Source organism: Doryrhamphus excisus, linkage group LG16 (genome assembly GCF_037039965.1).
Source record: "Doryrhamphus excisus strain RoL-2023G ecotype Guam linkage group LG16, RoL_Dexc_Guam_v1.1, whole genome shotgun sequence".
NCBI lineage: Eukaryota > Metazoa > Chordata > Actinopteri > Syngnathiformes > Syngnathidae > Doryrhamphus > Doryrhamphus excisus.
The window spans coordinates 6,527,646-6,544,816 of record NC_136372.1 but is presented as its reverse complement, the minus strand read 5'-3'; the positions used below and the strand labels follow the sequence as shown (position 1 = coordinate 6,544,816).

At 37.8% G+C, this 17,171-nt stretch overlaps 1 protein-coding gene across 1 annotated transcript; it reads left to right on the top strand.

The window, feature by feature from the left end:
• The first annotated feature begins 872 nt into the window (after positions 1–872).
• Positions 873–5,235, top strand: mrpl12 (mitochondrial ribosomal protein L12). Its single transcript, XM_058048183.2, has 6 exons — positions 873–1,062; positions 1,592–1,790; positions 1,962–2,036; positions 2,328–2,462; positions 4,542–4,693; positions 4,762–5,235. Exons 1-5 carry the CDS (start codon positions 1,004–1,006, stop codon positions 4,656–4,658), a joined length of 585 nt encoding a protein of 194 aa, XP_057904166.2. The 5' UTR covers positions 873–1,003; the 3' UTR covers positions 4,659–4,693; positions 4,762–5,235.
• The last annotated feature ends 11,936 nt before the right edge of the window (positions 5,236–17,171 follow it).

Sequence of the window (17,171 nt, the reverse complement as noted above, 5' to 3'; positions counted from 1 at the left end):
GAGGAGACCCGAGTTCAATTCCACCCTCTGCCGTCTCTGTGTGGAGTTTGCATGTTCTCCCCGTGCATGCGTGGGTTTTCTCCGGGTACTCCGGTTTCCTCCCACATTCCAAAAACATGCTAGGTTAATTGGTTAATTGTCCATAGGTATGAATGTGAGTATGAATGGTTGTTTGTCTATATGTGCCCTGTGATTGGCTGGCGACCAGTCCAGGGTGTACCCCGCCTCTCACCCCAAGACAGCTGCTCCTTGAGAAAAGAATGAATGAATATTTAACATTAAAATCATAACTATAGCAGTAAAAGGTTGCAAAAAACATTGGTACTTGAACTTGGTACTTGGTGATAATGATAAGTTTGACATCCATTACATGTTTTGCATGTAAAATAGACATTTCATCCCCTGTAATGAGACAAGATACAAGCGCTTCATTATTATAAAGGTTCCTCATCCAATAAAACTTATAATTCTTGCCAGATTATCCCCAAATCTGGTTTCATGTTTTGTAAGTATTGCTTTTTGTCCTTTTTATTTTGTCTTTTAGGCCCCCAACAAATAATTTTATATTAATGTATTATTATTTTTCGTTGTTAGCTTATTTGTACAAACTGTGATATTGAAAAATGACTATATAGTTCCAACTATGGCCACTAGAGGACACTAAAGCAGTGTTGAAACCCCAACACTCAAAAAGCTATTGAGTGCTCCAGTATATAACTAAACATATTAGTTTAACTATTGATTTTGCACTATAAAGACACGACATTAACGTGATGTATGAGCAAACTCAACGTTTTTATAAAGTAGACATTTAACATCCATGGTCTACGCCGGCACCCGTAGTTGGCGCAATGCATGCCGGGTAGGTCAGTTTTACTGAGGACGCCATGTGCTTTTTTTGAGGCAGAGTCGCTTGTCTGAACAGTCTCGGCTGTGACCAACCTTGGCTGCTCATTGAAGGGTAACACCGGGATTTGAGGACTCCAGCCACCGCCCCGCTAGCATGTACTGCACCAGACGCTGCCTCCGAACGGCGCTGCGGGCCGCGGCGAGCATCCACCGGTACGTTTGCGCCGGTTGTTGCCGTTCATGTAACACCTGGAGGGGGCAGCTCAGCATCCGACTGACCGCCTCCTCAAGGGCAGACATCCAGCGACTGACATTTGTGTTTTGGCGCTTTAAACCAACGAAATTTGTACAATTTGTGTATGAAATATGACGTTTATACACTTGCTATAGTCAACATTTAGCCATTGAGCTAGTTTTAGCTAGCTAGCATACTTAGATAATACACTAATGTCTTATATGCTAGCTGTATGTAGGTCATGTGACATTTCCTGCACTTATTTTGAACGTTGTACCAAAATTAAGCATATTTGGTGTTTCTCCCAATATTTAAACCACTTATGCTATTCACAGTCAAGGTCACTCATGTTTAAGAATGATGCTAGCTACAAACAGGCACTGCAATTGTAAAATATAACCTTAATTGTAACCTATAATGCTGATAAACACGTTAAGGTGGGACTTTGTTGTGATTTTGACGTCCTAATTCACCCATACTAACTATTACATCTTTATTTTCCTACAGGCAACAGCTTCAGCAGCAGACACCGGCGCTGTGTGCGCTTCGACTCCTCAAAACCAGCACCGCCTCGCCCTCAGAAGCCCTCGCCACCCCTCCGTTTGACGGCTCCACGAAACAGTACTCCCCCAAAATCCAGCAGCTTGTAAACGACATAGCTAGCCTCACTTTGTTAGAAGTTTCGGACCTAAATGAGCTCCTCAAGGTATGTCTTATCAGTCTGTCAATTACAGACTGTCATGTGCATGCCAAAGCAGCAGGGGGTGCTGTAACCCCTAATCACAACACTGTTTTAACCAATTAGACACCTGCATAATAGAATATGCTTTTAATTAATACACATATTGATGCTGCTTTGCTTTTCCTCTTGTGACAGAAAACTTTGAACATTCAAGATGTCGGAATGATGCCGATGGGGGCGATGGCTGCATCAGCTGCTCCTGTAGCTCAGGTAAGCGGTGTTTTAAAATAAATAAAGATGTCCTTTAATATATGTGCAACAAAAAGAAGTCACTATCCCATAGGTATGAATGTGAGTGTGAATGGTTGTTTGTCTATATGTGCCCTACGATTGGCTGGCTACCAGTCCAGGGTGTACCCTGCCTCTCGCCTGAATACTGGGATAGGCTCCAGCATACCTACCAGCATGGACCGCCCAACTGAAAGCATCCCCCTCCTACTTCCTTCCTTTCATTGCGCGCTCTTATTTACGGTTGCCCCACCCCCTTCCATGTGGATATAGGCCGTAGAAGATGAAGCGCCCGTCAAGAAGGAGCAGACTCACTTCATCGTCAAGCTAACGGAAGTCAACGCGGCCGAGAAAGTCAAACTCATAAAGGAGGTGAAGAACTGCATCCAAGGCTTGAACCTGGTGCAGGTAAGCTCACCTTTTTCACCTTTGTCATAGTACAACCGTGCAATTTGTATAATATTGTTAGGAAAAATAATAAGCATTTTTAAGGGGTTAAAAGCAGACGTGAATAAGAGAAGACAAATATACAATATTGTTTTGTTTCTGCACAGACGACATTTAATGTTGGTAATAGCCAACTCACATTGACAAGACTAGGGATGTCCTGATCCACTTATTTAGATTCTAACCTTAGACAACATGATCAATATATAAGCAGGAATTGAACCAGCTACCTTTGGGTTGGGAAGCACAAAGTGATACTGTAATGGGTGACTTTTTCACCAGCAGAGGGCGCCGTTTAATGTTCACAGAAAATGTGGGAATATTTTGCTTTCAGAATAAATAGATTCAAAAATGTTCATGCTGAATACTTTAGAATATATTAATAGTAATGGTAATGGTTTTATTTCATTTGAACATGCATCAGATTACAATTGAATGCATCACATAATCAGTTCACAGTTCCACATGTCCAAAAGGAGTAGGAAGAAGCAAAGCTTATTAAATCCTACCCCTCCATCTGGTACTTTTACAGTCAGTAACTGTTACATTTGTTCACTTCCTGCTTTCCTAATATAGTTTTTTTTTTTTTTGTCACGTACCAAAGTACAAGGTGATATGACCACCCAATGACATAATGGGTACCATAGTAAGTGTCAATATAGTGATATGTATAGCACATCATGACTGGTTCAAGGCTCTTCATCCTTGTACAGTAAAGTCTCGTTATATCGATATTCTCGGGAGTCGGAAAAAATACCGATATAACCGGACTATCCATATATCCGATCCTGCGCCGAACTGCATTAAAAGTGGGCGGATCTTTAATATGGCATGTAATTTTCTCCTTGAGTTCATGGATTGCGTATCTAGCATGCTTTTGTACTACAATAAATTTTGTACTACAGTAAATAAAAATAAACTTACGCTGTAGTGAATACCGGTTACCGGGACATAATTCACCTCGGAACTATCGATAGGGAAGGTGTTGCCACCCGGAGGGGTAGGTGCGAGGGACGGGTGTTTTCCGCTGTGTGTGCTGCACTCTGGTGGTGGAAGTGTGAAAAATAAAGTTGACTGGAAGCAGCCGTTCGCCGTGTTCTTTTTTGGTATTGAAATCCTTAAGCAAAGATTGATTTAAGCTGCTTTTGTATCGATATAAGCAGACCAAATTGTCTGGCAGGAGATGAAAAGGGCATCCTATTAACCGGATTATCATAATAACCAGGTATCGTACTAACGGGGCTAATTATATCATAAAAGACTAGAAATTTTCCGGGAAATGAAAATAGTATCGTAATAAGTAGTAATTCGTTTTAACCGATATCGATATAACGAGACTTTACTGTATTTAATTTAAACTCAACATACAACCTGGCATCATGGCTTGAGCCAACCTTTTGACGGTTTAAGTAGTTTTTATCAATTTCGTTATTTGATGTGGTCTGCTGTTTACAAAGTGCGTCTGGAAAAAAAGAGACACAACACACACACTTTTACAGATATAATACTTTCAGGTGGACTGTTATGTGCAAAATATATAGTTTGGCCCCTCATAAATTTTGTTAAAGCAATGCGGCCCGCGAGTCAAAACATTTGCCCACCCCTGGTCCAAAGTGTAACAAATGTCTCCATGGTACATTTTGTTTCGACAAATTACCGCACTTAACCTAGTGGGAGTCTGGCCCAGACTTATAAATGTGATACGGGAACTGGATCTTTAAAATACAGCGGCTGGGATCGGGACATCTCTAGTTAAGACTGAGGATTTTGTTGTTGTTTTTTACCTTTTTAATACAGCGGTTAACTTCTTTTTACACTTGACAGCTAAGAATGGTCAAATTTGAGCTGGACATACAAGCCAACTTGCAGAAGTATACGGCTTGTGTTTTCACGTTGATTAACTTCTTATTACACTTTGATTGTAGTTTTTTTTTCCATGTATTTTACACTTGCATGTTTCCAACATTACCGGTTCTGAAGCAGATTATTTCCGTACATGTCAGCTGACAGCGTCTTCCGTTTTTGTGCCCTCTCCACCAGGCCAAGAAACTTGTAGAGTCGCTTCCCCAGGAGATCCGTGCCAATGTTTCCAAAGAGGAGGCGGAGAAACTGAAAGCGGCGTTGCAGGCGGCAGGCGGCACGGTAGTGTTGGAGTAAACGCCTCCCGTCCGTCTTCGCCGCCCGTGCACACGGTTCGTTTTAAATTTTGTACGCAACAAAGATGATGACGATGGAAAAACGGCCTTCCCCACATTCACAGTGTCTCATCGGAGAGCCGGGGCGGAAACAAGTCAGACTGAACTTTTTACCAGGAACCTCCCAGCCGCCCCCGCCAGTGCTCGCTGCTGTGTGTGTGTCTCATCGTGTACATGTGTAGCTACACATGCTGTGTGTATGTTCACTCTTCAATGAACAGAAAGCCATGTTGGGGGGGGGGCAGACGTATATTCAGGGAATGGCTGACTTCTTGTGTTGCTTAAGGAATTGTTGGATATGCGATTAAAAAAAACAAACAGAAATAGCCTCTTTTTGGTTATTGATGGTGTGTGTTCTTATCTGGAAATATACTAGAACATATGACATTTGTCTGTGTAACTGCAAAACAAGCTAGGACAAAATATTTCCATTCATGTGTCTTAACCAAGGTGTTCACATTATAATTTTAAATACATTTAGAAAATAACACATTTGGTCAAATATTAAATGCGGCAGCTTTAAATAAACGAAAAGTGTAATCACAACTTCATCGAGTTGCAGTACCCCTACTTACCGTAAGAGGTCAGCAGATCTCCATTAGCTCAAACCTGACATCTGTTTTAATACTTTCGAGTGCCATTGTTTTTTTGCAACCTTACTCTAAAAATACCAATTTCTGTGGGGGGAAACTTGTATAACTACTACTCTTTTAGTTTATCCTTTTTCAAAACTACTGACAAACTAGCTGTTATCGAAGACAGACGCCGCATCGAGTTTGTTTGTCCACTGCTGCTATAAGTCAACGTCGCCGACATATAGTGTCAAAGCTGCGCTGTCGGTGAATACAAGTAAATACTATATGTACTTACAGCACTTTTCTTTATCTGTTTCCCAAGTATATTAGTGCGTGTATGAATGTATAAACGGGAGGAATTAACTTGAATATCTTTTATTAAAAAGGCGCTTAAAAGGAGCTTTATGACCCATCCAATATGGCGGCGACGTTGACTACTACTCAGTGCTCAATACGGCGTCTAGCTTGACTATGGCTGTGATCTATTACAATACATTACATTACATTACATAACATGTAAATGAAGTGAGCTTTGTTTCGGTTTATATTGTTCTTTTAACGACTTGGCAAGTGTAAAGCCAACTTAGCATCTTTCCGTGTAGGATCATATTGTCTTGATTGGTTCAGAGAAGTGAATGGATGGAAACATGGCTGCTGTTACAGATAGGTCAGTGCACACTTGGTCAAATTACACTCAACCTGACACTCATTGTGCCCCCCCCCCACATGTTTCCCAACGTGTGTGCAGACGAATGGAAATCAAGTGAAGACATGGCGGTCCAATCCAGTCCAAGTCAAATCCACCCACTGGACACAACATTAGGTACGCTTGCACACAATATTTGACACTGGATTTATTGTTGTGGCCATGCGCTGCATCATACTGAGAGCTTTTTCTCATGTGTTCTATTAATAATAAAAACATTTATTAAAAATGAATAGGAAAATGCAGATATTTATTAAAAAGAAACGTTTATATTGTTTATGTAATTTATGTAATTTGCAGCAGTGTTGCATCACACTGAGGTGTGAATAATATTCAAAAATATAAATACTATTTTTTAAAATTTTGCAAAATTATTTTGTAAGAATGTTTTTTTTTATTGTTTATTAATGTTTATTATTATGATTTAAAAATGTATACAAAAATTACAAATATTTATTTAGAATACAGTTAATATGCAGTTTGTCAACTAAGAGGTGCACCTAATATTTCCTATGAAAATGGAAATAAATGGAAAAATGCATATAATATTAAATAATAAAAAAAACATATAATAAATATTCATTCAAAAATATTTTTGTTGTATGTTGTAGTATTGTTAGTTTAGTTATTAGTTATTATTATTTTTATTTATTTATTAAACTTTTATCCCTTCTATAGTCCAGATTTCCTCATATTATTACATCTTTATTCTAGTAAATGATTTGTTGTCATTTACAAAATTTTAATTAAATTTTTTTTTTAAATAAAAAAAAAGTTTTTAATCCTGCACATTTTTTATGATGACTTTATTCTCCTAAAATATGACTTATTTTTGTGTGAATATATTCTTGTAACATCAGGACTTTATGTTGAAAATGTTTGTCTTGTAATATTGACAATTTTGTCCTGGAATAAAAATGTAAAATATAATATAAATTGAAAAAAAATATTTAAATAATATATAAAATAATATTTTTAAAAAGATGCAAATAAATGCAGAAATATTTTTTTTTATTCTAATAATATTATTGATATTGGCTGTATTCCTGACAACCGATATCTGATATCGTCCAATTCTCAATTTCAGATGCCGATGTCAGCTGATATTGGGCCAATAACAATCAGTACCGCTAATTATCGGGCATCCTTAAATAATATCTTTCTTGTTACAGTTGCCATTGGTAGCTGTGTACTACATCATATTGAGAGGTATGCATCCTACTATACTACATATACATAGTACCTACATATACATATAGCCCAGATATGTTAGCCTCTGCATGGCCGCCATGAAAAGTATTGTGTAGTCCAAGGTTCTGACCCTGTAGTTCTACCATGGTCCGACCCTGATGGGCTCTGCAAATCTACTTTCCTAAAGAGTTGCAGTGGTTGCGGTTTTTGGAAGAACAAACACATGCAACAGCGGTGCCAAATTGTCTCGATGTTGGACGCAGCCAGTTTTCCTCGCTTAATAACAGCAAGTTGTGGTTCTGCTGATCCACTCGCTTTGGTAGATGGATGGAAAAAAAAAGTTGAGTGGAATCAACTCAAGGTCTCTGCCTACGTGCCTCTCGCACCAAGTCCACTGCCAAACAAGACAATTTATTAGGAACAAGATGATACTTGTGATTGAATGAAACCGTTGGAAGGAATTACAAAAATTTTTCCATCGGTGTCACCCTGGAGAGATGAAGTTGACCTGGAACTTTTCCGGCTTTGGATGTCGTACGACTTTTCCAACTGGCTACAGCAGATGTCTCAAACTCAATTTAACTGGGGGCCACTGGAGCCGCAACAGGTTTTCTGAAAAATGAATAAACTTTGCTTTGGTTCCGATTTTCTACAAGAAAAGCTCTGATAAAACATTCCACTGTTTTCAAATATCTTAATTTTTATTTTTCTACACAAAATAAGATGAAAAATAAATAAACAAATCAAGAATAAAGAAAATCAATCAATCAGTAATAAATAAATATAATAATTATATTCATACTTTTTTTATTTACAACATATTGCGCAACTGCAGGGTCTTGTGACACATGCTAACTCGCAAACTAGAGAGCTAGCGACCTAAACGGTAGCCTTCAAGTTATTTCCTTTAAACTTAAATAGCCAAAAACTTACCACTTCCACACGGATAAGGAGTATAACTATTAACAGTTATTTAACCTTTAACATGAACATTAATCAAACGTAATCATTTTTTCTGGGTACATGATACCATACAGCATCCATATCAAACTTGTGCGGGCCGCACTAACATTAAACATTAAACAAAGCGGGGGCTTCAAACTAGTGTCCTGCGGGCCACATTTGGCCCGCGGGCCGCGTGTTTGAGACCCGCCTTTTTTCCAGATTTTTTTCCATGTAGCTGTTCCATGTTGACACCGCCAACACTGAAAAAAAAAACAGGTTGACGCGACAACTTTCCACTTTTGGCAGCGCTAGTCTCTTTTTTTCCGTATCGTTCTGTATAAACAACACCATCCAATTTCATGAAAGTGTTTTTCCGTGTTGCATTTCTGTATAACACCGAATGAAGTCAACCAGGCAATATTCTGTCGTCGGAGGTGTTTAAGTTGAACACCTGACACTTCATTTCCTGTTGCGATCGTCGCTCTCCAAGTACTTTATACTGTTAGCGTCACGTTTAGCAGCACAATTGTCTGCTATTTCTTTATTTAGATAGGACATTAAAGTTACCGACAGTAGAAAATATGCCACATGAATTCATTTCTGTTCTTTTATTGTTGACCGGTTGATTGCTCAAAGAGCCGGGAAAGAATCATAAACAGTTTTTATAGTTTATAAAAACATGCAAATAGATTAGTCTTTCAAATGGAATACTATTTTCAAACCGGGCATATTGTTTTGTAGCCACATTAGCAAACAATTGCTTTCATTTCCTGCCCGCTTTGCACCGCCGGGCAAATTGAGCTGATTTAACGCAAACAGCGAAGACGTATATTTAAGACCAGGGACATAACAGCTGAGCAGCTTGCACCTCCTACTCCCCATACCACCCCCACCACCCCCCACCCGCTGGCGTTAACTCCATCATCACGACCTCTTAATGTTCGGCCTATTAGAGAGCGGAAGACAACAGCGGGCGGTTGCTGCGCTCGCACACACGGACACGTGGAGGAGACGCTGCCGAGACGTGTGTCCTTTTGCTCCGTGGAGGGAACGTGATGTGACCAACACGTGAGGGGTCAGCAGGTCATGGCGGCCTGTGATGAGACACATGCTGTGCTTACATGAGCATGTTGTTATCATGGAATGATTTTCACCACAATCAATATAGTCGCTCAATATACAATTTTATGGGGTTTTTTGATACTATGACTATGAAAAAATATCATTTTATCTGAAAAATGAACTGGCGACCAGTCCAGCAGACCCCTGCAGCCCCAGTGAGGATTAAGCGGCATAGAAAATAGATTATTTATGGAGTATTTTCTTGTCAAAATTGTGACTTCTTGTATATTCTTGTTGTATATATTTTGACTTTATTATAGTAAAATGATGACTATTTTGCAATATTAGAAGGTATAATGACTTTATTCTTAGAAAAGTCAAATTTTTTCTCTTATTGTAACTTTATTTTACCAATATTCTGATTTTTTTTCTTGCAATATTACAGTCCTTCTTATTTTCCTATAAATATTATGACTCTATTATCTTAAAATATTTTTGATATATTTTCCCCAGTCAAAGGTTTTTTTTTTTTTGCAATATTAAGACCTTATTTGGGCAATTTCTCATTAAAGCATTTTTGTGTCATTCAATTTATTGTCATAAAATTATCACCTTTACCAGTATTATGACTTTACATATTTTAACAAATTTATGACTTTCTTTAAATATTAAATCTTTATTCTTGTAAAATGATTTTAATTTTAATACAAAAATAAAATTTTAATATAATTATTACTTTCTCTTGTAATATTAAAACTTTACTTTACGTAGAATTCTCACATTTTTTGTTGCTAATATTACAACATTATTCTTGTACTATCATGACTTTAATAAAATTATAATATTTTTTTGTAATGTTCCAATTTTATTCTTGTACTGTTATGACCATATTTTAAAATGATTCCCTTTTCTTGTAATATTAAGATTTTGTTCTGTTATCACTATTATAAATTTATTCTTGTAAAATTAAGACAATTTTTCATAATGTTATAACTTTATTTATTGGAATTGGAGTCCAGGAAAATTGTGACCTTTTTTTTTGCTAATATTGCAACATTATTCTTGTACTATGATGCCATCAGTTGAGTAAAAATATGACTTTTGTTGTAATATTAGCACTTCTTTATGAAAATGTTTTCCTATTATAACATTCTACAGTAGTGTTTTGTAGTGTAATATAATAATATATAATATAATATTTTTGTGCAGGTATTTTTCTGTTAATATTTGTATAAAATATACATATTTCCTCCTAGTAATATTATAATTAATTAAGGACTGGGTGTTATTCATGACTTTATTCGACTAATATTCACATGATAAAATTAATATTATTTAATAGCTAAGATTATTACTTTTTTCTTACATTTTGTTTTTATTTTATTTTTGATTTTTTACACATATTTCCCTCAGGTCAAAAAAAATAAACATAATATCTTTTTATATACCAGTGAAGACATAACAAACTATAGCTTTGTACCTGATGTAAAATTAAATAATATGGCCGCTTTAAAAAACAAAACAAAGAAGTTATGTGGTGCACATACATAAATATCCTCCCAGTTTGTTTGTGTTTGTTTCTCTAGTTTGTGTTGGCCAAGACGGGAAGATGGCCTCATGAATCCTGCCAGTGGTGACAGTTAAGGAATAGAATTGATGTCCTCGCTTTGGAACGTTATTAGCACTTCCAGACTGAAAGAGTCTCAGGGGCAAAAGGAGGGAACATGTAAATGATTCCCAGAAAATGACACTTCAACGAGTTGGCGTTGCGTGATAATTGGCGACGCGGGGCGCTCCGAACTCGCTACCAAATGGACTCTCGCTGCGTTTTCGAGCTTTCTTGTTGGTGTGAAAATGGCTCCATTAATGACTCTCCGTGGGAGATAAAGAAGCCACTATGAGCGCAAATTAATTAATGATCCATGGCAAGGTTAGTGCTCGTAAATGACATTCAAATAGAAGACGCAAAATGTCAGATGGAGATGAGAGATGCACACGTGTCGCTTGAGTGCTTATACATGTTCATGTTGTACATGTGCTCCTGCATAAGCATGCCAGCTGTGGCTGTTGTATTGTGTCCGCTCATTCTGGTTATATCTATTATGATGGTTATCAACCATAACTTTCAGTCTCTTTACTTAGACTTTGCAAGGTGGTTATCATTAATAACTGGTGGTAGGAGCGATTGTATGCCGTGTCTATGTTACCTCGGTGCAGGTTCCTGTGAATGAGCAAGCTAACTGGACTATGTGTATCATCTCCAGCCATTCTATTCATTTCCATGCTGCAAGGGGGTGGTTATCATTAATAACTGGTGGAAGGAGCGATCGCATTAATTATTTAGTTTGCCGTGTCTATTGTATGTTGCCTATAGGTACAGTTCCCTGTGCATGAGCAAGCTAACTGTGGACTTTGTGTATTATCTCCAACCATTCTGGTCATTTCCATGCTGCAAGGTAGTGGTTATCATCAATAACTGGTGGTAGGAGCGATTGTTTGCCGTGTCTATGTTGCCTAGGTGCAGGTCCCTGTGCATGAGCAAGCTAACTGTGGACTTTGTGTATCATCTCCAGCCATTCTGTTCATTTCCATGCTGCAAGGTGGTGGTTATCATTAATAAGGAGCGACCGCATTAATTATTTAATATGCCGTGTCTGTGTTGTGTAGGTACAGGTGCCTGTGCATGATCAAGCTAACTGTCTTTGTGTATTATCTCCAACCATTCTGTTCATTTCCATGCTGCAAGGTGGTGGTTATCATCAATAACTGGTTGAAGGAGCGATTATATTAATTATTTATTAAGCCGTGTCTATGTTGCCTAGGTACAGGTCCTGTGCATGATCAAGCTGTCTTTGTGTATTATCGCCAACATTCTGTTCATTTCTATGCTGCAAGGTGGTGGTTATCATTAATAACTGGTGAAAGGATCGACTGCATTAATTATTTAGTATGCCGTGTCTATTGTATGTTGCCTAGGTACAGGTCCCTATGCATGATCAAGCTAACTGTGGACTTTGTGTATCATCTCCAGCCATTCTGTTCATTTCCATGCTGCAAGGTGGTGGTTATCATTAATAACTGGTGGAAGGAGCGACCGCATTAATTATTTAGTATGCCGTGTCTGTGTTGTGTAGGTACAGGTCCCTGTGCATGAGCAAGCAAACTGTGGACTTTGTGTATCATATCCAGCCATTCTGTTCATTTCCACGCTGCAAGGTGGTGGATCATTAATAACTGGTGGAAGGAGCGATCGCATTAATTATTTAGTATGCCGTGTCTATTGTATGTTGCCTTGGTACAGGTCCCTGTGTCCCTGTGCATGAGCAAGCTAACTGGACTTTGTGAATTATCTCCAGCCATTCTGTTAATTTCCATGCTGCAAGGTGGTGGTTATCATGAATAACTGGTGGAAGGAGCGATCGCATTAATTATTTAGTATGCCTTGTCTATGTTGCCTAGGTACAGGTCCCTGTGCATGATCAAGCTAACTGTGTATTATCTCCAACCATTCTGTTCATTTCCATTCTGCAAGGTGGTTATCATTATAACTGGCAGGAGGAAAAAAAAGACACTTCAGCTTTGACTGCGTTTTTATTCTCCCATCATTTAGACACAATATATAATACATATACTGATAAAGTGTATACACCTGAGCACTCACACCAAAAATACTATACACCTTAAAGAAACAATACACAGTTCTAGCCAATACATTCAAATCGAACCACGTCCATAGAAAAGGGCGGGGGAGGAAGCCAAGCTGACAAGAACATCCAGGTCACAGCTTATTTTTGGGAAATAAAAACCAACACATTGACCCCACTGAGTGTACTAATACAGTATATTCTTTATTCTACTCGTATGCAGCAGCACCACCACCAGTATGTCAATATACTGTAATACTGTAGACAAGGTGTGACCTCTGACAAATCACCCTAATATTTGCAAATACTGTAATACTGAATCAACAGCAAGCTACACAAAAAAGGCCCATAGTAACACATAGGCACTCAAAGGACGCTTCATTAGGTACACTTGTACAACCGAATAATGTTTCAAAAGTCATTTTTTTGCAAAGATAGACTGTTTGTAGACGATGGCAATGTATACCACGTGGCTCAATATCATTTTTTTCATGCATTCCAATGCAGTTGGCGTGTGGTTGCGCTACCTGGTGGTGAAAATTGTGAATTACAATTAAATATAATATTTTAAAAAATTATAATGACATTTAAAGAAATTACTATAATTATTAGAAATTGTCAAATTAAATAAAAAATACAAAAATATTTTTTACAACATTAAAAAACGTTTAAAAAAATGCAATAATTTAAAAACAACAAAAAAATTTGTCCTGTTTTTTGCTTATTAAAAAATACTGACCAACACTGGGACTAACAACGGGGTTCGCATAGTCCTGAACCTCTACACACAAAAGGGTGAAAATTGCTCCAAACATGCACACCTGTGCTTTGATACACCACATTAATGAAACCCCAAGGTTCAACCCCATAAGTCCAATTGACATGAAAAGTCTCACCCAGCACAAAACACCCACTGTAAGAGTGTTTTGTTGTATCTCTATGAAATTTGGTACATACTTAAAGGTATGTACTGACTGACAAGCACATGTGTGTTTTATTAAAATTACATTGGTTGAAAAACATGGCCGCCATTAAGCAAAACTGTTTCTGCAAGGCTGGGCCTTATGAATGAATTGTCCATAAGTCATTAAGAATTTGTCGAATGATGATAAAAACATGGAGGATATCTGTCTTCCAAAGACAGGATATACGTAGTCTTCCAAACCATTTTAAACACAACCCATAGGATCCTCCACAAATAATATATAATAATAAACAGCATCCTTAAGACTACTATTGCATGATGTCATTAAATGGTGTAGGTGTACCTAATAAAGTGGGCCTAATAGACTGTGATAAATTCATGTGGGAGGTTGTGCAAACAGTCACACACACACAGAGACAAAGTCAGGTAGAATCATTCCGCATGATGCTTGTTCTTTAAAACAAAAACAAAAAACAAACGTACCTTTTTTTTTGTTTGTTCTGCAGCTCTTGAGCGTGCAGAGCGTTGTTAAAAAAAATGCGTCCACAGCCCGAGGAGAGAGCGTGAGCCCGTACAAAGTCGCCTGCTAGCACCGACACGGCGTCAGAACATTTAAGCTCAGGGTGGAGGAAATTTAAAAAAAAATGTGCATTCCTCCCTCATGACAGTGTGGACTTTTTACGTGATGAAAAAAACCTTTAATGCACCGTGCTAAGGTGGATTTATGCGTGTGACACTGCACAGTTTGCCTTCCAAGGTTTGGGCGGGCTGTTAATATGTGGACAAAAGAATTGGGACGCACTGAATAATGGACAACTGTTGACAACTGTGTGGGTTGCCTTTAAAAAAAATCGTACACACCAAGATGCAGCAGTTTTCATATGATTTTTTTTTTTTTTTGCTCAAATTTTCCATCGTTTTTACACCGGCTCAATTTTCACAAACTAGTAAATAATATTGTTCTGTAGAATCAAGTGTCCAAACAAAACACCTAATTATTGCTGACTCATTGTCTGTGCATTTTGTATTAACTGTGCATACAAAATAACCTGTCATGGGGCCAAATAAAGTTGCGAATACCAGCACTTTGGTGAAGACAGTGAGAAACAGTATTGAATTTGATCTCGGGAAGTCCGCATCAACAATAAATTCCATCTGTTCATTTTCTGCATGTAAAACTATAATTATTCTAAAAAATATATATATTTTTATTCCTAATTTAATTTAATTTAATTTAATTTAATTTAATTTAATTTAATTTAATTTAATTTAATTTAATTTTTAAATTATTTATATATTTTTAATTTTATTATTCTTAAAAAAATTATTAGTTTTTATTTTATTTGGGGTTAAAAATGTTTGAATTGGCTTTGCATTATTTGCTATGTGATAAATACCACTATATTTTTTTTAATAGTACTTTATACACCAGGGATGTGGACTTTAATAAACATATTCCATAAATGTGATGGTCTTGTTCAGCATGTTGCTCCAAAATGAAGAATATTGGGAAAATCTAACCCAGTAATAAATCAGTTTCCTGCCCTGTTGTGTTAAAAGTGATTGTTACTGTTCAACAAGTCGCTGATACTGTATTATGGAATTATCTAATTGTGGCATGCCATGTCGCTGTGTGAAAGCGCACCCGGTTTATAGCAATAACTGACCTTTGCGAGGTTCTGTGTAAAAGGCACAGCAATGTCTACTTGTCAGATGCTGCAGTTTTACTTGAAAGACATGTATGAGATGTATTAACCCAGTCAAGCGTCCCAGTACTTTTGCCCATATAGTTACAGTGTTTGTATTTTGTATTTTTTTTGCCTATTTGTTATGCTTAATTGTTTCAGATCATCAAACATGTTTAAATATTAGTCAATGACAACTCAACTGAACTCAAAATTAAATGTTTCATTATTAAGGGAGCAAAAAAATCCAAACCTCCATGGCCATGTGTGAAAAAGTCATCACAACACTTAGCAGCAACAACTGCAATCAAGCGTTTGTGATAACTTGCAATGAGTCTCATAGAGTGCTGTGTAGAATTGTTTGTTTGCAGAATTGTTGTCATTCAGTCGCAATGGAGGCTTTTCCAGCATGAAGCGCCTTTTTAAGGTCATGCCACAGCATCTCAATAGGATTCAGGTCAGGACTTTGACTAGGCCACTCCAAAGTCTTCATCCAGAGGTGGACTTCCTGGTGTGTTGGTGTGTCATTGTCCTGCTGCAGAACCCAAGTTGGTTTCAGCTTGAGGTCACAAAAAGATGGCCGGACATTCTCCTTCAGGTTTTTTTTTTGGGTAGAATTCATGGTTCCATTTATCACAGCAAGTCTTGAAGCAGCAAAACAGCCCCAGACCATCACACTACCACCACCATATTTTACTGTTGGTATGATGTTCTTATTACTGTTATAATGGGACTCACACCTTCCAATATGTTTAGGTTCTGTCTCGTCAGACCACATAGTATTTTCCAAAGGTCTTGGGGATCATTAAGTGTTTTCTGGCAACATTGAGACGAGCCTTATTATTTATTATAATAATAATTATTATTATTATTGTTATTTTTGTTCAGCAGTGTTTTTGGGCTTGGAACTCTGCCATGCAGGCATTTTTACCCAGTGTCTTTCTTATGGTGGAGTCATGAACACTGTTCTTTGGATGTTGTTGGGGGGGGGGGGGGTCTTTTGTGACCGCTTGGAGGAGTCGTCACTCCACTCAGGGGATAATTTTGGTTGGTTGGCCACTCCTGGGAAGGTTTACCACTGTTCCATGTCTTTGCCATGTGTGAATAATGTCTCTCACTGTGGTTTGCTGGAGTCCCAAAGCTTCACAAATGGCTTGATAACATTTTCCAAACTGATAGATCGCATTTAATTTCAGTTATGTTTTCAATATTTTAACACCGGTGTGAGCAATCACTTTTTCACATAGGGCCATGTAGGTTTGGATTTTGTTGTCATTGACTAATTAAGTGTGACAAACAAACAAGCAAAAACATAAAAAACCCGGAAGGCGGCTTTTTCACACCACTGTATATACTAGATAGCATCATAACCATATAAAGCTGCAAAAAAGTGTATGTGCCCCCCCCCCCGCCCCCTCTTCCTCCTCTGACCAATCACAGAAGAGCCGAGCAATTACATCTTATTTATAATTCATCTCATAGCCTCTCTTGACCTCTTTTCAGGCCTGTATGTAAACCAGGAAGGACCTGGCCTGAGCAGCTGCCTGTTTCCCATGAACACGGCGCTCACACGACGTCAACGACGTCAACAGAACCAAAATGAGCACAGACGGTATAAAAAAAAACAACACGTAACAACACTTTACAGCCATCTTCTTTTGTGCCATGTTTTTTTTTTTTTTACCTCCACTGAGGTTATACAGTACCTCGTAAAAGTGAGTACACCCCTCAAATTGGACTAC